The sequence below is a fragment of the Doryrhamphus excisus genome, chromosome 6 (assembly GCF_030265055.1).
Source record: "Doryrhamphus excisus isolate RoL2022-K1 chromosome 6, RoL_Dexc_1.0, whole genome shotgun sequence".
NCBI classification, from domain to species: Eukaryota; Metazoa; Chordata; class Actinopteri; order Syngnathiformes; family Syngnathidae; genus Doryrhamphus; species Doryrhamphus excisus.
In genome coordinates this window covers 18,489,170-18,510,137 of record NC_080471.1, presented here as the reverse complement: position 1 = coordinate 18,510,137, position 20,968 = coordinate 18,489,170, and the positions used below count along the sequence as shown (strand labels likewise).

The window sequence follows — 20,968 nt, the reverse complement described above, 5'->3', positions numbered from 1 at the left end:
GCCATACTTATGACACCCACGCTGTATGTCCTTCACATGCACGAACAAGAATGAATCCTCGCCGGCAGGTGGCAGTAGGCTACACTTGACATACTGTATCACTCCTGACTTGGATCATTCATTCATTCATCTTCTACCGCTTATACCCACAAGTGTTGCGGGGTGCTGGAGCCTATCCCAGCTGACCTCGAGCGCGAAGCGGGGTACACCCTGGACTGGTCGCCAGCCAATCACAGGGCACATATAGACAAACAACCATTCACACTCACATTCATACCTATGGACAGTTTGGAGTTGCTAATTAACCTAGCATGTTTTTGGAATGTGGGAGGAAACATGCACAGGGAGAACATAGAAACTCCATACAGAGGGTGGAATTGAAGTCTGGTCTCCTAGCTGTGAGGCCTGCATGCTAACCACTCGCCCACCGTGTAGCCCTGACTTGGATTATATTGTTTGAAAAATAGGATTACATATGAATAGAAATGTATGAGGCCATGCTATGGTCCCGTGATGTGTTCACTTCACTGTGGTGTTGACACTGGTTCCACGTGACACCTACCTTTTTCTGCCAGACCTGGGGGGGACATTCATTTATTTTCCCAATGAGCTAGTGCAATGATGATGATGATGATGGTGTGTTAGGCCCTGGCTGCTTATGCACATGCAATGCAATGCAGCCTGTATTGATTTTCAATCTGCACTCTCAAGCTGCAGGCACTACACAACCGAGCACTCACCCGCAAAAGTTCAATATACAGTATGTCTCCAATGAAGCAGGAATGGGGATTTGTTTTCCCTGCATGTTTGCTTTATTGTTACATTTAAACTGCTTTTCATGGTTCTCTTCACATGGTTCTCTGAACCCTGCCTGGGATAGGCTCCAGCTTAGAAAATGTATGGATGAAAGTATCTGAAAACAATATCAAAACATTTTTTAACTTAAATTAGTCTCTTCTTTTTTGTTACCTGTTTTCACATTTGTGGCCCTGACTTTACTATCAAAAGCAAGAGTAAATAAAATTAAATAATAAATTATTATTAAATAATAACGAGCATATAAACTGAAACTAAAGTGGTCAAAATCATTTTAGGAGGAGTAAACGCAAAAAAGTGAGAGGGCGCAAACAATTAAAATGGTTGCTCTCACTTTCTGATTTTCCCGCTCGCTACTGTTTTCTGAGCTGTATGTTCTTCGCTGTGCTGACAATGACGTCACGGATTAAGACTCGACTACACGATTAACGATCACTACCTGGGTCTAGTGGTGTGTCATGCAGCTATTTTACCTGTTCTTCAGAAATCGGTGAGCTAGTTTAGTTGGAAGTCTCCATATTGCTGCGAGCTAGTCACTCAGTGGACTCAATGATAGGTAGCGATCGTTCATCGTTTAGTTGAGTCTTAATCCGTGACGTCATTGTCAGCGCAGTGAAGAATCGAGAGCGAACAGAAAACAGATGCGAGCATGGAAAGTGAGAGAACATTCACACTTTTTGTGTCCACAATAATAATGTATACCCTCACTCCCAATATTATTTTTACCTCTTAGTTTAAGTTTATACTATCGTTTTTATGTAATTTGTTCCCTCTTACCTTTGATAGTAAAGTGACGCCATACACGTCACTCACCACATTGGTCTTTGATTTGTTTAGCAATGTGGGTATCGTTAATTCATATTTTATATAATTATAAAAGTAATAATGACGACACAAATGTTTGAAAAAAATGTCAGGGTTAAAAAGGGGGGATTATATTTATCATATTCCAATGACTGACCTAAAGGATACAAACACTAATGGCTGCAAGTATATGCCAAAGCAACAGGGGGCGCTATCATCTCTGCCGTAGCCAATCAGGAGTGAACGTCCGAAGAAGAACGTTTGTTTGACGGTAAAGTACCGCTGATCATATTTGTATATTAATAAGTCAAATCATTTAGAAATACTTTACAATGAAATTCGTTACATGAATTTTAATCGTTGTGTTCACTATTTAGTCAGCAGTACTAGAAGTTAGGGATATTCCAGATACATTTCAGGATGAACCTAAAATGTGCTACTGTGTAAGCTTTACAGGTGAGCTTAATTTCAGCTTCTCAAATTTGAAATGTACATGTTCAGCGACTTGCTGTTCTTTAACATAACATAACTACTCACATGCCTTTTTATGAGTAATATGAGTGGTGTTTATTTTGAGACATGGTATGATAAGATTGACTGGACTTTTGTTGCTAATAGTATTTTACAAGTAATTTACATTTCACCGCTAGAGGGAGCCCTTGAGCATCTAACCTCGTGTAAATGACACACAAGTGATAAAGCAAGAGGAATGGGTCTGGTATAAATAACGGGTTTGTAGAAATTTTAATTTAAACAACAATAATAAATATCAGGAATACATGTGGTGTGCTTAAGAAATGACAAGCGATGCTAAAAAAAATACATATATTACAGTGAAAATCACCTACTGCAGAAAAACAGGAGCAAATCTTAAATGAGGCAGTCGTGCATGTTATATCTAATATTTGACAGTATAGTATTTACAAGTCATCCATTCATAATCCACTCATGTGAGAGGTTTAAATTAGATTTATCTAGTTTCTGTATTTCTGCCTGTGTATACTGCAAAATTATTTTGTGCAAGTAGTTTCAGTATTGCATCAGATAACATTTGAATGTTTTGGGAAGGCCAAAAGGCTGATCAGAGGAACACTAATTAGCAAAGAGCACACACGCTGAGGTGGGAGCTCCTCATCGACCATACCATCAATGAATGGTCATGAATGTCTGTCTCTTTTTTATTTTTTATTTTTTTAACTCATGGTGATCATCTCATATTTGTCCTTCAGGCTGCAGTCCTCGTCCTCATCGTCTTCCTCTTCCTCCTCGTCGCCTTCCCCTTCATGGGGTTTCTCAGGTTTGTCACGATGGTGATGAAGCTCGATAAGCAGGTAGTACACGACTGCTGCGACCACACCCCCCACCATGGGCCCTGCCACTGGGATCCACCACCAGTGGCCTGCCGTGCTGCATGGAGGGGCAAAAAAAGGTAGGTGATACTTTGGCCACAGAGATGGAAGCACCGTTGGCAACAATCGACCGTGCCGGGTGAGTGCATGTGACATTATGTAATGAGTGGGTAACTTTTGATATGTTTCACAATCACTTAATTCGATCAATATGTTTGTTACCGGACGAACTACCTCACATGTGGATGATGGTTTGATCCTCCCTCTTGCATTGTGATTATGAACATGCAAATATTGTTCTTACTTGGATTCAATTGTAGTATAATGCATTTTAATGAAGTTCATGGTATGCTAAGGGGTATACATTTCCAATTTTCAGTACATTTTATTCAAATGTGGTTAAAAAAAGACCTGCTTCAAATTCAAATATATTAGTTGTAGTTTTCTGTTATTTGTTTTTCAGAAACATTTAGTTTGTATCTCTTTTTTGCCTAATTCTCAACACTCCCTGTCTTTATTACATTGAAATCAAGATTTATCATTTCAATATATTTTTGGAACAGAATATTCTCACTTTGTACATGAGAAAAAAAACTATTTTAATATATTACATTTCCGGTAGCACGGCGGAGGAGTGGTTAGCGCGCAGACCTCACAGCTAGAAGACCAGGGTTCAACTCCACCCTCGGCCATCTCTGTGTGGAGTTTGCATGTTCTCCCCGTGCATATGTGGGTTTTCTCCGGGTACTCCGGTTTCCTCCCACATTCCAAAAACATCCTAGGTTAATTGGCCACTCCAAATTGTCCATAGGTATGAATGTGAATGTGAATGGTTGTTTGTCTATATGTGCCCTGTGATTGGCTGGCGACCAGTCCAAAGTGTACCTCTCGCCTGAAGACAGCTGGGATAGGCTCCAGCACCCCCCGCGACCCTCGTGAGGATAAGCGGTAGAAAATGAATGAGTGAATGAATATTACATTTCCCAGTCATTTACAGTCAGACCACCCGGATGAGTACATATTGACCTAAGTCAGATCCGTGTTTCACAGTCACCTGAACACCTCCATCCCCCATCCGGCCACAGCAGTGAAGAGTCTAGGTCCCAGGTCCCTGGCAGGGTTCAGGGGGTAGCCACAGTTGAGATTCATGGACACTCCGATGGCCATGATGATCAGGCCGATGGCCAGTGGCTCCATGCCTTTGGGGGCTCCAATGTTTCCTCCATCTATAATTGCCAGGATGCAGAGAACCAACATGCCAGTACCCACCACCTGTACGAAGACAGCAGATAATGGCTGCACTTTCTTGGCTCACAAAATTGCTTTGTAAACACTATATTACAATTATAGTCTCTCACTGCTCTATGGTTTTTTGCATTGTATGAAAAAATACGCCATAGTCAAGTAACACACAATTTCATGACATGGGTGAGATTGGGGAAGGTGGGTGCTTTTTTTGTTGTTTGTGATGCGATGGCAGAGATCACAATGTGAAAACAAGCATACATCTAGAAATGGAAGGGATTGTGTTGTAGGAACGTGTTAAACGTATCTCTCGTCTGGCTGCTCAGTACAATATGGCTATATAAGACACAGCCTGTCTTCATCTTAATTCTTCATTTCTTGTGTTACAGTTAAGAATGTTATTTATGATGACTTCTGGAATGGATTCATTCAATAATTTACTTGTGTTAAAGCAGCATTTAACACTTTTCAAGCTCCAACATGTTATTCTTGGACCAGTGCACAGACTTAACAGACTGGAAATGCGGTTGAGTATAGATCTGACCTTCCGGTGAATACCAGGAAACGGGTCATTAGACACAAAAAAAACAAGCAAAGCAAAGAGGGTTGTTCTCAGACTAAATGGGACAATCAATTTTGCATTAGGGACATTTCCCAGACGTTGCAGTATTTAAAGCAGGGGTCTCAAACATGCGGTCCGCGGGCCAAATGCGGCCCGCGCAAGTTTGATATGGATGCTGTATGGTATCACATACCCAGAAAAAAATATTACGTTTGATTAATGTTCATGTTAAAGGTTAAATAACTGTTAATAGTTATCCTCCCTATCCGTGTGGAAGTGGTAAGTTTTTGGCTATTTAAGTTTAAAGGAAATAACTTGAAGGCTACCGTTTAGGTCGCTATCTCTCTAGTTTGCGAGTTAGCATGTGTCTCAAGACCCTGCAGTTGCGCAATATGTTGTAAATAAAAAGAGTATAAATGTGACTATAGTCGTGTTTTGTCATGTCTACAGGGCTCTAATAATGCTTTGTTAATTTTAATCTGAAAAAAATAATTTGTGCAGTGGAATGTTTTATCAGGGCTTTTATTGTAGAAAATCGGAACCAAAGCACTGAAAAAGTTTGTATATTTTTCTGTTTTTAATAAATGCGTTTTTTTGTTTTTTTTTAAAACCTGATGCGTCCCAGACCCTCGCTCCAGTGGCCCCCAGGTAAACTGAGTTTGAGACCCCTGATTTAAAGCCTGAATGCGATCAAGAGAACAGTTAGAAGGAGAGCGGTCATAATGTGGGCTGAGTTCACCTGATCAATGAATCCGCCAAGAACTGACAGGTGTCTTGCCGGGTAGGATGCAAAAATGTGACCTGTAGCGTTGATTCCCGTCACCGACAAAATCCCACTAGTGAAGTCCATGAACGCATCTGTGATGGGTTCATAAATAGTTGTCAATGTTGTATCTTATAAGAACCTGTTGTAGTGATCATAATGGCTTAAAGGCGCATCTTCTCACCATAGTATAATCCAAAGACTGCAGCAGCTCCTGCAAATGCACCAAGAAACTGAGCAATGACGTAGAAAGGAAACTTCCAAACCTTAAGTTTGCCCAGAAGCACCATGGCCAGAGACACAGCAGGGTTTACATGCCCCCCTGGGATGGTGGACAAAGCAGAAAAGGAGTGAAGGGGGTCGTTATTTCACATTTACGAGGGGGTGGTGCAGCATTTGTTTAATAACTACTACAATAATGGCTGTAAATTGGGAATAGGGCATCACTGACTTTATTTTAAACTGATACAAAAAGCTCTCTCGGTTACATTTACACATGCACGTAGGTTGTGGTCGATGTTTGCAGGACATTCAGTGCCCAGGGTTGTGGACGACCCCACAGAGGTCACCCAATCAATGGCCAGTACACATTCATTGACTACCGCCAGAGAGCTGGCACGTTCCTGCTTGACAAAACAGCAGCAGGCATGTGGAGGTGGCACATGACTAGACGGTTTTCAACACTTACAAGCCTCATGTCAAACATTTTAAAATATTTTATGTCATGGAAGTGATGGCTTTATCATCATTAACCTGTCATTAACCTGAGAATCCTACATTTTAATGGTGGATGTTCACACCACATCCCACTGGACACACATACCACTGTTCAGGATTTATTATGTCTTATATAATAGGTATATAGAGCACGGGTGGGAAAACTGCAGCCCGTAGGCCACAAGAGGCCTATCGGGCATCTTAATCCGGACCAACGGCCATTTTGTTAAACCTTTAACATGGAAACGGTAGCCAACAACATGACTTGCAGTGCTATTGTGGCACACCACAGATGCAATCTGTAGCTTGTACAAAAAAGCTATCCAAACAACACTACACATCAATACACGACACACAAAGTAACCTACCTACCCAAATATCACAAATATCTATGTGCAATAACTATGCCAAAAGAAACACCTGTATATTCCAGCCGCAAGGCATGCTGGTTAGCATTCTCTTTTGCTGTTTTTTTCTAGATTCAGGAGGTTGTCAGCGAAATAAACAAGAAGGAGTGAACATGGTATCCAATGTTTTATTGTTCATAGTTTATATTGTTTACCCAGCATGCCTTGTGGGCATTCGGAACTCACAGTTTAAAGTTACGTGTTAGTTGTTGATTCTATGATAACTAACTTGCTGTGGATGTGTTGTGTTTTTGTTTCGTTGCACCGTGAGCAAACATGTAATTCTGTTTGATGCCACCTATATATAGACGGCCCCTCCGCCAAAATTTTAAACCAGTCAAAGTTTGCCCACCTGTGCTATAGAGCCAATAATATTCATGCAATGATGGCAGATGACCACAATGTATCTCACTAGACATCCTCCAATTGTTTATAAATGAGCACTCCCCATTGCTTTCAATGTAACAATTGTGATTCAGAAATACTACGACAACTATGAACACTAGCTGCCCTAATAGTTTAAATATGACAATATGACACATTACCATGCGGACAGTGTATCCCGCTGGATATTCTCCATTTATTTGTGATGTACTGTGTATTTTAGATACAATACAAGTACAATAAAACATTACGGTCCAGTAATAAACCCCCCCGTTCAATTGCTGCCCACGTAAACGTTCCACTCTTTTACTAGCATTAGGTAAACATAGAATTCGAGACCTGAAACAATTCTAAGTGACACTTACCTGACACTCCCCCAGCCACGTATACGGCCATCGTCAGCCCAACTGAGAAGCCAATGTGCACAGTGAGTGGCTCGCCCAAAGAGTTCCGACTGAGGACATTCTGGGCCACCGAGCCGCAGCCAAACAACTAAAAACACCAAGATCCGGTACAAGACCAGGCTCAAATGTCTGACTTTGCCACCATCATAATGCTCTTATTTTCTATGTATTCATTCATGTAGTAGTTTTCAGTATAGTTTGAACTACCTAGCATCATATTGAGACTAGTGATATTTTCATTGACTTTTCAATGGTATTCAAAAGGCCTTAGATATACAAAAGAATGATGCGTTGCAGTTCTACGCTACTACAAACTACAACCACAATTATAAACATTAATGCAGTTTTAAAAATAGAAGAAAAACTCAATGAAAAAAAAATGCAACATTTCAAGAAATATATGAAAAATTACTCACAACCAAAACAAAGGTGCCAAGGAATTCCGCCAGGAATTCCCTAAGTATTCCATGTTTTAATGCACAGTGTTGCCTCATGCTTCTCTTGTGATGTGTTTCTATGTATTGCTGTGCCGGCTGTGATTAAAAGTTCCCGATGTCCCCCACCGTGTCAACTCGCTTGTGATGATGTCATGTTACATCTCCACCTCTGCATGTGTGCGGCCATTCAGCGCACAGTATTGAGCGGTTCGTACAACCATCACTAAGTTTCCAGGCAGATGGAATGACACGTGTGTGCGTGTGTCTTACTGAATATTAATTGGAATTTCTCTGATGTAGGAGCACAAAATGTGGAATGCTGCGCTGTTTATAAACAGCAATGTAATTTGGAAAACCATGAAAGGACATGTATCCATCAGTTGAAAATCTAGTATATTAACTCACATCATGAAAGAATAATATGGACAAAAGCATTCAGACAGGGAAATATTTGTCCATTCATCTGGAAGAACGTTAGAAAAGAGCGAGGGCCTGTTGTCTTTGTTGTAAAGTTATTTGACGGGGTCAAGTTTAATCTGTCACACCAAGATCATCCATGTATGGATTGTGCTTTGTGCACAGGGAACATAAAATTCGGAAAGTTGGAAGCACAGAATCACCGTAATAAGACAAAAATGGTAATTCAGGTTTGTTTAAAAAAAAGTTCACTGTAGCTTTGTAGTTAAAAATATTGCCACTAGAGGTCAGTCATTGCCTGAGTAACACAGGAGTTAATGGAATTATTAAAAGAATCTCCTCATTAGGTCCAAAGGATCATCCAATTAATCAGAGCCAGTGTCATCCAGATTGTCTGCATCCGCCTCCACACCTTTAATCACAGGAGGCGATTTCCTCTTGCGTCTGTCGATGCAAAAAAAAAAACAACTTAGAGTTAAACAGTCATTTCTGTGTAATCCAGAAAAGGTCAGCAGTCACCTCAAGTCTTTCCTCAGTGTGTCAAGTTGGCCGTGAAGCTGCTCATTGGCCTCCAACTGCTCCTCCAGCTCTCTCTGCAGCTTCTTCTTGGTGTGCTCCAGACGCTCTATCTCCTCCTCAGCCTCATCCATCTGCCTCTTGGCCGTCTTCAGTCTCTGCGTCAGCTGCACAGCAGTTAATGAAAAGTCAGAGAGTGACTCAGTCAGGAGGCGAGGGTGACAAATAGCGACATCTACCTGGTCCCTGTGGGTCTGCAGGTTGACGTGGTCCTCGTCAGCTTGCATCTTCATTTCCTTCAATTTGCGCTCCAGCTTGCGATTGGATTGTTGCAAGTTGTTGTTGTCCCTGAGAAGAGACGCACCAGTTACAGCTTCCTGGAACTTTACTCATCCATCAGACTGTGATGGACCTACAGTATATCATAGTCATTTCTTTATAATAGTCATGAGATGTTTACCTTTCCTCCCCTTGCAACCTCTCTTCAAGTTCCTGAATGCGACTGTTAAGTTTGGCAATGAGAGAATCCTGGTTGGTCCTCTGTGATCCTTCTAAATGAGCCATCCTGCTCTTCAGGTCTTTGTTCTGATGCAGGAAATGAAATATATGAGGAAGAATTAAATATACCCTGTGGGTTCCATTCATGTTGGAACACCAGTGTGGGTTAAGGCTGGGTCACATAAAGAAAATGAAGGCGAGACACCTCTTAATAGGTAAACTAATCAATAGGACCTTATGATATTTTGGACAATTCTATGCCTCAGTTTTAGGAAGAAATTGTCTGGATGAATGTGACATAGCGCTTCGCTTTACTAGCTCAACAGGGAGCACAGGTCTTGTGCGGAAAGATACAGCCATCCTATCAGTCGGCATCCCAGTGAGAGCGGACATTGTCAGTGATTTCTTTGGAAGTTGCTTCCGGAGGTTGTTTAGGTACCAATTTTTTGTCATGTTCTTAGGCTTTATGTGGGTGATGTGGGAATTTCAAAGTCAGGAGGATGCCCTAGCATAGACATAGGACAAGCTGAAGGGATTATGTATCACAGCTGTCTTACGAATGCCTCTGTGTCCCCCTAGTGGAACTGGAAGAGTTGGGCAGACACTGGGAAGTAAGGGCTTCCTACTGAGACTGATGCACACACTGTGCAAAATGGATGTTGGCAAACAGCAAAACAAACCACTTGATGCACAAACTTAGTATCATGACTCGCTGTCGCCTCATAAAAACAAAAGGCATTAAAGGACACAATATTCGACATACGTATATCAACAGTTGAAATATCAAGCTATGTACTTTGTGGAACTACAGGATGTGAGGTCAAGGGCCTATGAGGTCGAGTACCTGTCTCTCCATGCTCATGTTGTCACACTCCAGGTCCTGTCTCACTGCTCTCTCCTGCATCAGCTCGCTCCTTATCTGATCCATCTGAGACATACACATACACTTAAGAGTCAAATTTGTACTGAATTATAACATAATAGAATAATTATCTAATCATCTAGTGAAGGCTGTGGGCACTAGTACACAGAAATACACTCACCCACCTTAACCCACCTCTTGTGGTTAAGAGTTCACCAGAGCAACCACAATAACATATTATTACATTAATCTCACCATAACAGTGTCAGGAAATATCATTTAGAAAGGCAGATTTTTGGATGCAGCTATTATATTGGATCATATTAGATTGTGCAGGTATAACTAATAAATGCTTGTTGGTTTATGCTAAGCTTATGCTAAGCTAAAACTAATTAAAAGGGTCACTTTGAGGTCATTTAAAAATGAAACGGAGGAAATGCTGTCTGGTCTTTGTAGTCTCTCATCTCTAATAATATCCAGAGGCCCAGTGGAGGGAACGTGAATGTCCACACACACACACACACACACACACACACACTCACAATAGTTTTCTGAGGGTTTTTTTTGTCTTTGCGCTGCACCCAAAACAGTGTTTTGTGTCAATTAGTCCTCAGCACTTTGCTTCTATGAATGGTGGCCTACTTTGGTAATAAAGGGGTCCTGTGTTGACTGACATCAGATAATAAGAAACATATATCAAGTGTGAGAAGTTGAGACTATATGCAAGCTGTTATACACTGAACATATTTTTAGAAGATGAATGGACACACCACTCAGCAGCTGAGTACTCAACCCCCAACATCTGTTTATGGTAAAAACACAGGTTTAGATGGGGTGTAATTCTGTCAGAGATAGGTTGAGTGAATCCTTACAAGTAGAAAAGGTCAATGTAACACTATATACGAGGCATGCAAACTTGCCTGCTCTTTGGTTTTGTCTAATCGCTCCATTAGGCGGTCAGCAGTGCTGCGTTCGTCATTCACGTCGTCCTCCAGCTGACTGATACGCCCCTGAGTAGAGATGGAAACATAACACAATATTGAAAATATATAATACAGTATAAGAAATTATGTAAGTATCTGCTGCAAAAATAGAATCAGAATCACCTTTATTGTCATTGTATTGCATACAACAAAATTTGAGTGCAACTGCACAGTGCATTTTGTAGATAGTAAAAATAAGAATGAGGAAAAGGATAAAAATAAAACAAGGAATAACAATATAAATATAAAAGTGGCAGGTGCTGTTCAAAATAAGTGTAAATATATGTACATCAAAAACAATAACCTATACAGTAACAAGATGTAGAATTGCAGTAACCAAAATGTGGAATTTCAGTAAACAAAATGTAGTATTGCACATATTGTACCTGAGTTTCACTTGAATTAATGAATCTTATAAAATAACACACCATGGAGACAAATATTCATTTATCACTTTCATTTATCCACCCATCAGTTTTCTATGCCACTTAGCCTCAATTGCAGGTATGCTGGAGCCTATCCTCGCGGTACACCCTGGAAGGGTCGCCAGCCAATCACAGGGCACATATAGACAAACAACTCTCAACACTCACAATTTGGAGTCGCCAATTAACCTTGTAGTAATTTACCATGCTAAAATATGGTTACTATCACATTTTTCAAAGTAAGGTAGAACTCTGTTTTCGAGACTAAATTTGCCGTCCTTAGGCAAATTTTCCATGCCTTGTGTCACAAAAGATTCCGAAGAACATTTGGACAGGTCTGAGAACTTTTCTCAGTAAACACGAGCTTCCTCGCTTGACACGCAGTGTCAACACAATGATGTCACTATGTAATGTTTTGTCATCAGCAAGATAAACAGTGATGATCTGTGAGATGCTACTGCAGTGACGCCTTTCAGCACCCTCATAGTTCCAAGTCTAGGACAAATAGTGGTGCGAGTTAGGACGCATTGACACCCCACAGCATGTGATCAACTACAATGTGTGTCTATGTATGCATGAGGTATTGTGTGAGGTCAATATTGACTTTCTGTCGTCATCATCGTCAACATTAGGTACTGCCGTATCTAATGAGATCCAATACGAGAACTGTATACCATTTTTTTCAGTTTTACCATTTTTTTTTAGGTTTACTGCTCCATAATTTTGATCAGGACTACTAAAATAGTGGTTGCAACATTCCCCAACTAGACTTGGAAAGACACCACACTGCAAAAACTGAAATCCATCCAACATGAAATATTTCAAATCATGACATTTTATACATGATTGTGCTTTTGCACTTTTCTGACCTATAAATTTACAGGTAGTTAGAATGTTGTATTCTCATATTAATTGATGCCAAAGTATCAGAAAATGAGGTTTGTGTGTTTGGAAGTGAGTTTCAGATGGCTCAAAACCCCTTGGTTTGAAAAGGTGTGGTAAACCCGTTCCTTTGTGACATCACAGAGAGACAAACTTCTTTATATGGTTCTGAGTTAGCACTTTGCACTTTGTTAGCACTTTGGGCGTGTGGCCAATCACAGCGGAGTGGGCATGCCCAGAGGCGGGCCATGGGTGGAATAAATGAAAGGAAATATAGCTGGAATAGGTGACCTTGATTTTAGATTTTTTTGTAGTATAATTTATTGACATAGTATAGTATATATATAGTATTATTTACATATATATTATTTACATATATAGTATTATTCATTTTGACCATTTGTCAAATTGAATATACATTAAAATCCAGAATATGTCTGGTCGGATACACTGTGGTTCTCCACCGTGGTGCATTTTCTAAAAGCCAGAATTTTTGATCCACTCTTGGACTATGTGTGTACCTAATGAAGTGAAAGTATCGAGGTTCCTACTGATACAGATCCTTTTTCAATGGGGCCGGGTGTATTCTCATGTTCCACAATGCGCTAACCTCCAGAAGTTTAACATGGCGCTCCCGTTCATCCACCATGGTGATGTTTGTCTCCTCTAGCTCCTCCACCCTTTGCTCCAACTGCCGGGCCCTGGAATGGGCCTCCTGCTGCTCCCCGCGACACCGCTGCAGATCCTCGTCCAGAGGAAGCAGCTGAGCACAGAATAAACACGTAGACGGGGGAAAGCAGTTTGGGTTAGAAATCAGATATTACAGAAGAAAAACAACGTTAGAGAAGTGATACAGATGTGACTCCTTTTTTTATTGTTGTTCCTTGGAATCTGATTGTTGCTCCAAAGTCCCTTTGGTCTATTTCATCAGTGACTAAGACATTTGAACACACGTTGTGATGAGTCAGCAAACGAAGCCACACCTCATCCTGAAGCTTTTTGGCCGCTAATCTGGATTTCTCCAGCTCGGCTCCCTTTTCCTGCAGCTGTCTGCGTAGATCGGCCAACTCCCTCTGACTCCTCTCTTTGGCCTCGTCGACCTGGCTCTGAAGAACATCTGTAGACGCCTCGCAGTCCTCCATGATGCTATTCATCTGATTTACAAGGAGAGCTGTCAAACGTCCCTGATGAAATGTAGCCAGTGGAGCCAAGGAGTTTCATACCTTCCTCTGGAGTTGCTCCACTGTCCTGTCCTGCAGCCTTCTTTCATCCTCCAGCTCACTTTTGCTCTTCCACAAGTCTTCAGTTTGTTTCCGCTCCTCCCTGAGCTTCTCTTTCAAGTCCCTGTGCTCGTGGTTCAGTTTGGTCAGCTTACTCTGCCAGAAGAAAACAACTTTTGAATCCACTGAAGATATCTTCACAAGATGTTTTACTTCTTTTTTTTTTTTTTTTAACCTGCACTTCCTCCAGCCGGGTCAGCAGTGAGCGGTTGGACTGACACATTTCCTCCTCATTCCTCCTCACATCCTGCAATGTTTCCTCCAACTGTTGCTTTTCCCTCTTATGAACAAACAAACAGGAAACCAGTTAATAATTTTCCACCAAGTTAAAAATACTGGAATTATTTAATTTGTCATTTGTAATGAACGCCCTCTAAGGTCTTAATAACGAACAGTGAACAAATAATATCTTCTGGAGTTCAAGCCCCAAAAATAGAAAGTCATACAAGATTTGACATTAATGTGATGATGACCATAGAACCAGAACCTATGAGCAATAAAAACAATCTTTTAAGTGCATGTAACAAACCTCCAGCTGCTTCACCCGCTGCTCCTGCAGTTTCTCTGAGGCTTTCAACTCCTGGACGGTTCGACTCAGCTTGTCCACCTTGCTGCTCAGATCCTGCACTTTTCCTTTCAGTTGATCTCTCTGCTGACTCAGCTCCTTCAGCTGCTCCTTTGCGGCGCCTCCCTCCTCCAATGCCTCAACTTTCTCTTTGCCCAGCACAGTGTTGCTCTAAAGTAAAGTAACATGTGAATAATAAATATTGTGCAAAGAAGATAAATGACGAATTACCTCTTTAGCCGTCTCTAAATCCCTCAAGAGATGTTTCAGCTCTAGTTCATATTCTTCCTTAAGAGCAGCAATGTATTGGTCATGGGTTTCCACTTCATCTTTGATGGCGTCCTTCAGGGCACTGAGGTCCTTTTCCTGCTGTTGCAGAACGTCCTCCTGCTCCTCCTTGGCCAGCAGCATCTCCTGATAGTCCGCGCGCAGCTGCGCCATATCCTGACGTGACAGACACATGTTCATGTTTATCAGGAGACCACGTTTGCTGACCTATAACGTGGTCTTTAACCTTCAGAAGGATCTGTTTCTCCGCATGTATCGCTTCCGCTTTCTTGGACTGGTCCAGTTCATCGTGCATCTCGGACAGCTGCTGCTGGAGGTCCTTCATCTGCACCTTAGAACGTTCCCTCTCTGAAACCATCTGAGTCAACCTAGGAATTGCCAAATATTGTGTTGTGTTCTAAATATGTATGTCTCTGAATTTTTTGGTGTTTAAATGGATCACCATTTGAATTCTAAGTCATATGCTCACTCGTCTTTGGTAGACTTAAGTTGTCCCTCAAGGTCGGTCAGTTTGTTCCTGAGTTTGAAGAGCTCAGCCTGACTTTTGGCCAGCTCTTCCTGCAGCTTTGTCTTCTCCGTTCTAGCCTTTTCACAAGCTTTGGCCAGAGTCTTTTCATTCTGTGGTGACAAAGACGTTTACCTGAAGAGGATTTGATCACTTGAAGATGATGGAGTTGAGACAAAAAAACTACAAACAAACTTTAATCTCTGTGTCCAGCTTTTGCTTTAAGTCGCACACTTGTGACTCCAGTGCTTCTCGTTTCTCGAGCAGCTGTTTCACATCTGCTCCTGGATCCTACGTAGGTGAAGTCAAACACGGGATATTAGTCAACATCCAGTAACAGTGGTGAATAATTGTCTCCTCCACTCACGTTCAGCTCTTCCTCCACATTCTCAGCCGTTTTCCACTTGATTCTGTTGATCCTTTCAAGCAACAGGTTGACTTTCCTTTTGGTGACCAACTCATCATCAGTCGTCCTGCCGAGTAAGGCAGGTACTTTATAAATCACTTTTATCTTTTCACTTTGACTACGCAGAGATAGAAATGTTGGCCGGGCTTCACTCACACACAGACACTGAGCACATAATGTCAAAATAGGCAGTGATGGATCATAGAGACATTCCAAGTCAAGTAGTCATTTTATCAGTGAAATAAAGATCGTGCTCTGCATTCCTGTCTCTGTGTGTGTGTAAGTGTGAGCAGCTGCACCAGTTATCGCACTACTCCACATGATAACAACCACAACATGAAATAGCAATGGAGTATCAAATAAAAACAGCCTTCTTACACCTTATTTTGAGATCAACTTTCTTTTTGCTGTTGACGGTGGGTGAGTGGTTAGCACACAGGCCACACAGCAAGGAGACCCTGATTCGAATCTCCACTCGGGCATCTTAGTGTGAAGTTTGCATGATCTCCCCAAGACAATATCATCAAATAGTAATAGTAATGGTTTTAATTTAAACATGCATCAGATTACAATTGAATGCATCCTATAATCAGTTCACAGTTCCACATGTCCAAAAGGAGTAGGAAGAAGCAAAGCTTATTAAATCCTACCCCTCCATCTGGTACTTTTACAATCAGTAACTGTTATATTTGTTCACTTCCGGTTTTCCTTATATAGTTTTTTTAACTATTTTTTTTATTTTATTTTTGTCACGTACCAAAGTAGGAGGTGATATGACCATACAAAGACATAATGGGTACCATAATAAGTGTCGATATAGCGATATGTCTGTAAGAAAAAGGTCAGTAAGGATAATTCATAATGCCGCCTACAGAGAACATACCAACTCCTTATTTCTAAAATCACAAATACTTAAACTTGCTGATATAGTTCATCTTCAAACAGCTAAAATAATGCATAAGGCTAAAAATAACCAATTACCTAAAAATGACATCCAATACTTCTCTACAAGAGAGGAGAAATATGATCTCAGGGAAGAACTACATTTGAAACACTTATATGCTAGGACTACGTTAAAAAGCCATAGCATTTCAGTATGTGGAATCAAACTATGGAATGGATTGAGTAAGACCCTCAAACAATGCACAACGATGAGCCAATTCAAGAAACAATACAAGCAGTTGATGTTTGCTAAATACAAGGATGAAGAGTCTTGAACCAGTCATGATGTGGTATACTATATATCACTATATTGACACTTACTATGGTAACCATTATGTCATTGGATGGTCATATCACCTCCTACTTTGGTACGTGACATCAATAAAATAAAATTTAAAAAAACTTTAATTATATTAGGAAAGCAGGAAGTGAACAAATGTAACAGTTACTGATTGTAAAAGTACCAGATGGAGGGGTAGGATTTAATAAGCTTTGCTTCTTCCTACTCCTTTTGGACATGTGGAACTGTGAACTGATTATGTGATGCATTCAATTGTAATCTGATGCATGTTCAAATGAAATAAAACCATTACCATTACCATATGTATAGCACATCATGACTGGTTCAAGACTCTTCATCCTTGTATTTAGCAAACATCAACTGCTTCTATTGTTTCTTAAATTCTTTTCACTTTGACTTTAATGACCTGTTTTTGTTTGTCTCACTCACCCTTCCTTGAGGTATGTGAAGAGCATCTGTTTCGCTGCATCTTCATTTGGGTCAGCCAACACCTGCTGTCCTTTCAGAAGATCAGGAGTGACCTGGTTAGAGAACATGCATAAATACAACCTTTTTAAAATGACAACCATGTCCTTGAGGACATCTCTTTACCTGAGTGTCTCTGTCCTCGGCTCCATTGAGATGATCATGACGAGACAATTCTTTTGTTCTGTGAAGTACTTTTGCCGCCTTGTCACTCCCAAGATGCGCTTTGAGTGGCGCGGTGGGCTTGTTGTCCTCTCTCTTGGTGGTCTCGCCACCTAGCAGTCGAGCCCGCGCTGATCCAGGAGGATAGATACACCCACCTGAGGTCACAGTTCCAATGCTGCCCCCTTTCAGAGAGGAGGCTGTGCTGGAGGAGGAAGATGATGAGTCGGAAGCTCGACCGCTGTCCACGCTACGCGACCTCTGAGTGTCCTCGGGGTCCAGCCTGTTCCTCGGGCCGCCCCTTCCTCTCCGTTGGCTGCTGTTAAACTGGTTGATTAGTTTACCTACAGACATAAAGGGCTCTGAGTCCACTGCGTTTGGGGACTTCGCAGGGATGTGTCCATCTGAGGGAGGTGTGTTCTGGTCATCTGATGCACCTTCAGCTGGAATTGGCATCCTGGCTTTGACCGGTTGAGAGTTTTGTGTAGGATTAAGGGTGTTGAAGTTGTTGTTTCGCGGGTCGTACGGTCTCAGGATCTCTGGATGTTTCTGGTAATGAAGCTCTAAGGAGGAGCTTCTCTCATCAACAGATCTCCTCACCACGCCTGGGTTGTACCCTGCCTGGTGAGTGATGACCGATATATCTCGATGGCTTTCTTGGCCAGAACTGTTTAAAACCACAAAGGGTTGCCCTTTAATGCCTTGAACCTGCACCGTAACTCCAAACAAGCTGTCATCGCTGCCTCTGGGGTTGTGTGGATCGACGTAACTCCTCTGCATCTTCATTTCTGGGGAGCCGTCCAATCTATCCATTGTGACAGCAGCATTAACAGATGAACTGCATTGGGTGGAGAAAAGCAATAACATTAAAACCCTGATGGAGGCTGATCCAATGTGGGAAGGTGCATATCAGGTCAAGCTGAGGTGTTTACACAACATTGGAGCCTCAGGGGGACAAAGTGGCACTTGAAGATCTCCTCTCTTACACGCAGCTGGACTCACATGAAGACACACATATACATATAGACAAGAGCTCGATTTTGCTGTGCAATGCAAACAACTCCCCCTGTGTGTTCATGACACTGTTGTATTGTACCAACAACACCGAGTCAACTGCATGACGACTACAACTGGCTGAGGTCGGCAGGGTGTCGTCACTTATAGTGGGGAATATTTGTCAATAGAGATGTTAACACGGGAGTCATTGTGCTACAGGCAAACATTATCACACAGCACTTTTAATAGTAATACACGTGGAGGCCTGTGATTGGCTGGTGATCAGACCAGTTTATGCCTCACCTTTTGCCTGCATTCTATGAACAAATAAAGCACAGAAAAATCATGATTCAGGGATTCCCCAACAGGAATCTGTCTATAATGTCCCAGCTCTAAAAGAACCACTGTCCATTGTTCGCAGAGACTATTTGGCCATATGATAACCCAGACAGTGTATTAAAAAAAATACATATTTTTGCATATAATTTTCATCGAAAACTTAAACCCACGAAAACCTAATTTTGAAAACCCCTTTGAATAAAATCTAAAAAGAAGTTACACGGTCTTATATTTGAGGTCTAGCGATTTCTACAGTGCATGCAAACCAGGAGGTGGCGCTAAACACGCCAAGCGAGAGTTTTTCTTCCTGACACACACAAACACACACACACACACACACCAATGAATAGGAGGGAGGCCCAACTCAAAAAAAGATGCAAATTCTAAGACAAACTGGTCACATCCAAAAGCTTGGGAAATAGCAACAAATTGTGATTTACCATTTTTAAGAGTTTGTAGATTTAAAATATTAATAAAATAAAAAATATAAAATATTAATAAAATAAAAAATATAAAATATTAATAAAATAAAATATATAAAATATAATTAAGATTTAGATTTGAAATATTTTTTCTACATTTTTTCACAAATAAGCGTGGAAAAGGAGATCTATTATATTTGTATATATTTGTATTTGTATTATATTTGGGATAGTAGCATTTTTTTTCTTTGCAAATGCAATATTTTTGTATTGGATATGATCTGTAACATCTACTATACGTGCATGACAACTATACATGACAAAGCACACTTACATTTTTTACAGCACTTCTCAAAATCTGGATGTCTTCATTTGTCGTTTTTTAAATAAAGTTTGTAGGTTGCCATGTTGGGGAAAAAAATCTCCTGTAACGTTTTAAAACACAGTCAAATCCCAGAAGTTTTCTTTTTTTTAGTTGATATCATGAAACTAGCATTAATCAGTTTGTCAAGTTATCATATATGTTTGGTGTGTTAACCATTCTTACGTAAAATAAAATAAAATAAAGATATTGAGGCATAAGAATAAATAAATAACCAAGTTATTCTACATTGTTAGTGTAGGACAGCGAGTAGCAACAGGAAAGGCTGTCTGTCATCCGTTCAATGCACGAGCCTCAATAAGAAAACTTTACCGAGGTTCCGCAAACTCACCACAAAAACGTCAAAGAATCGTTATCAAGTCTTTATCGGCGATTCATTCTTTCTTCAAAACGTAAATGTGTGCCAAATAACACCGTAATTAAGACAGAAACTTACCAGTTGTGAGTGAGAGAGTTCGGTGTGAGAGAGTAGTCCTCCCCTTCTTCCTCCGAACTAACCCGCTTGTCCTCCTGCCTCTGCCCACTGAGGCGTTCACTGCTCGCCTCAGAGTCCGACATCTCAACAGGCACGTGTGCAGCGATGGATTCGTGAATGTGTTTATTTTTACAGTTAATGAAAGCTATATGCAATTCTTCTATACTGCGGTGTGATCTTAAGTTGTTTGGAGTTTTTTTGTTTGTTTAAAACCTAAAGAGCTGATGAAGCCAATTCAAATGTTTGAGCTAATTAGCATTGTTTGTAATTTGAGAAGAGGGATATTGACATTTGTTATTTGTCAGTTAGTGATGCATTTGGATATACACACTGTTTCCCGGCATTCTGCTCCCTTCTTTAACTTATAAAGTCATATAATTGTGCTGTTTTTTTAAATATTCCATAATCTTAATAAGTGACATTTCAAAGGTATTTAGAATTGTGTACTTGCGTGTGTGTACTACACAAATTCCAATGAGTACAAAATGAAACAAAACAAAAAAAGCCCCAAGAAAAACATTTATTGCTACAACAGCGCACATGCGTCCTAGCTACTTCAAAATGTACACATACTGTACATGTTATGATAGCAGTATTTTGATGACTCTTTGAAGATTTGCGGTAAACAATAAAATCTTGTGTTAACATATTGCTAAAAACACAAACCGTGTCTAGTAAAACTGCACACAAATGTTTCCCCTTGTGTAAAATAAGCATAAACAGACATTCATAATATTTGTATAAAAGATAACTTACATAACTTAGAAAAATGAAAATTCCTAAAACATGCAAAAGAAGAAGAATTTGGTTAGCTGTCAAGTATTTAGTTTTTGTCCACCAGTGTTTACTCCTCTTAATAGTGCTAAAGAGTAGAACAGCTCGACTATACTGTATATAATGCAAATTAAAGACATTCTTGGAGATCTGTTCATTCACAGAATGGTCCAACTCCTGTAACACACATACTTC

General features: G+C 40.6%; 2 protein-coding genes and 1 long non-coding RNA gene across 7 annotated transcripts; 1 reads left to right on the top strand and 2 right to left on the bottom strand.

The window, feature by feature from the left end:
- The first annotated feature begins 1,838 nt into the window (after positions 1-1,838).
- On the top strand, positions 1,839-5,069 carry LOC131130830 (uncharacterized). 2 transcript variants are annotated; one of them, XR_009130099.1, is made up of 3 exons: positions 1,839-1,891; positions 2,850-3,049; positions 4,020-5,069. It is a non-coding gene; the product is annotated as an uncharacterized LOC131130830 (long non-coding RNA). The 2 variants fall into 2 exon arrangements; XR_009130100.1 differs by lacking the exon at positions 1,839-1,891 and adding an exon at positions 1,948-2,076.
- Positions 2,346-8,088, bottom strand: LOC131130829 (aquaporin-9-like). The gene is made up of 6 exons (XM_058074875.1): positions 7,868-8,088; positions 7,413-7,539; positions 5,724-5,861; positions 5,516-5,634; positions 4,024-4,241; positions 2,346-3,027 (listed from the first exon to the last, which is right to left on the bottom strand). The coding sequence occupies exons 1-6, from the start codon at positions 7,943-7,945 to the stop codon at positions 2,814-2,816; spliced, it is 894 nt and encodes a 297-aa protein (XP_057930858.1). The 5' UTR covers positions 7,946-8,088; the 3' UTR covers positions 2,346-2,813.
- On the bottom strand, positions 7,882-20,082 carry LOC131130827 (cingulin-like protein 1). 4 transcript variants are annotated; one of them, XM_058074873.1, is made up of 20 exons: positions 19,856-19,870; positions 19,477-19,567; positions 17,350-18,223; positions 17,188-17,279; positions 15,477-15,582; positions 15,305-15,400; positions 15,074-15,222; positions 14,831-14,972; positions 14,548-14,760; positions 14,281-14,487; positions 13,927-14,031; positions 13,695-13,847; positions 13,455-13,625; positions 13,082-13,234; positions 11,102-11,191; positions 10,164-10,247; positions 9,282-9,406; positions 9,061-9,169; positions 8,825-8,988; positions 7,882-8,749 (listed from the first exon to the last, which is right to left on the bottom strand). In XM_058074873.1, the coding sequence occupies exons 3-20, from the start codon at positions 18,196-18,198 to the stop codon at positions 8,671-8,673; spliced, it is 3,087 nt and encodes a 1,028-aa protein (XP_057930856.1). In that variant the 5' UTR covers positions 18,199-18,223; positions 19,477-19,567; positions 19,856-19,870; the 3' UTR covers positions 7,882-8,670. The 4 variants fall into 4 exon arrangements, with proteins under 4 accessions (XP_057930856.1, XP_057930852.1, XP_057930853.1 ...); XM_058074869.1 differs by lacking the exons at positions 19,477-19,567; positions 19,856-19,870 and adding an exon at positions 19,961-20,082; XM_058074870.1 differs by lacking the exons at positions 19,477-19,567; positions 19,856-19,870 and adding an exon at positions 19,961-20,082 and having other exon boundaries at positions 17,188-17,252.
- Between the last annotated feature and the right edge of the window lie 886 nt (positions 20,083-20,968).

What these genes read in the sequence shown, in the direction of transcription:
- LOC131130829 (XM_058074875.1), bottom strand. Translation starts at nt 7,945, where the DNA reads ATGAGGCAACACTGTGCATTAAAACATGGAATACTTAGGGAATTCCTG. An exon ending in AGTCTTTGGATTATACTATG is followed by an intron (nt 5,635 to 5,723) that starts GTGAGAAGATGC and finishes AACCCATCACAG; the next exon opens with ATGCGTTCATGGACTTCACT. An exon ending in TGGGGGATGGAGGTGTTCAG is followed by an intron (nt 3,028 to 4,023) that starts GTGACTGTGAAA and finishes CCCTCCATGCAG; the next exon opens with CACGGCAGGCCACTGGTGGT.
- LOC131130827 (XM_058074869.1), bottom strand. Translation starts at nt 20,082, where the DNA reads ATGTCGGACTCTGAGGCGAGCAGTGAACGCCTCAGTGGGCAGAGGCAG. An exon ending in AGCGGGTGAAGCAGCTGGAG is followed by an intron (nt 14,032 to 14,280) that starts GTTTGTTACATG and finishes TTTGTTCATAAG; the next exon opens with AGGGAAAAGCAACAGTTGGA. An exon ending in CCCGGCTGGAGGAAGTGCAG is followed by an intron (nt 13,848 to 13,926) that starts GTTAAAAAAAAA and finishes TTCTTCTGGCAG; the next exon opens with AGTAAGCTGACCAAACTGAA.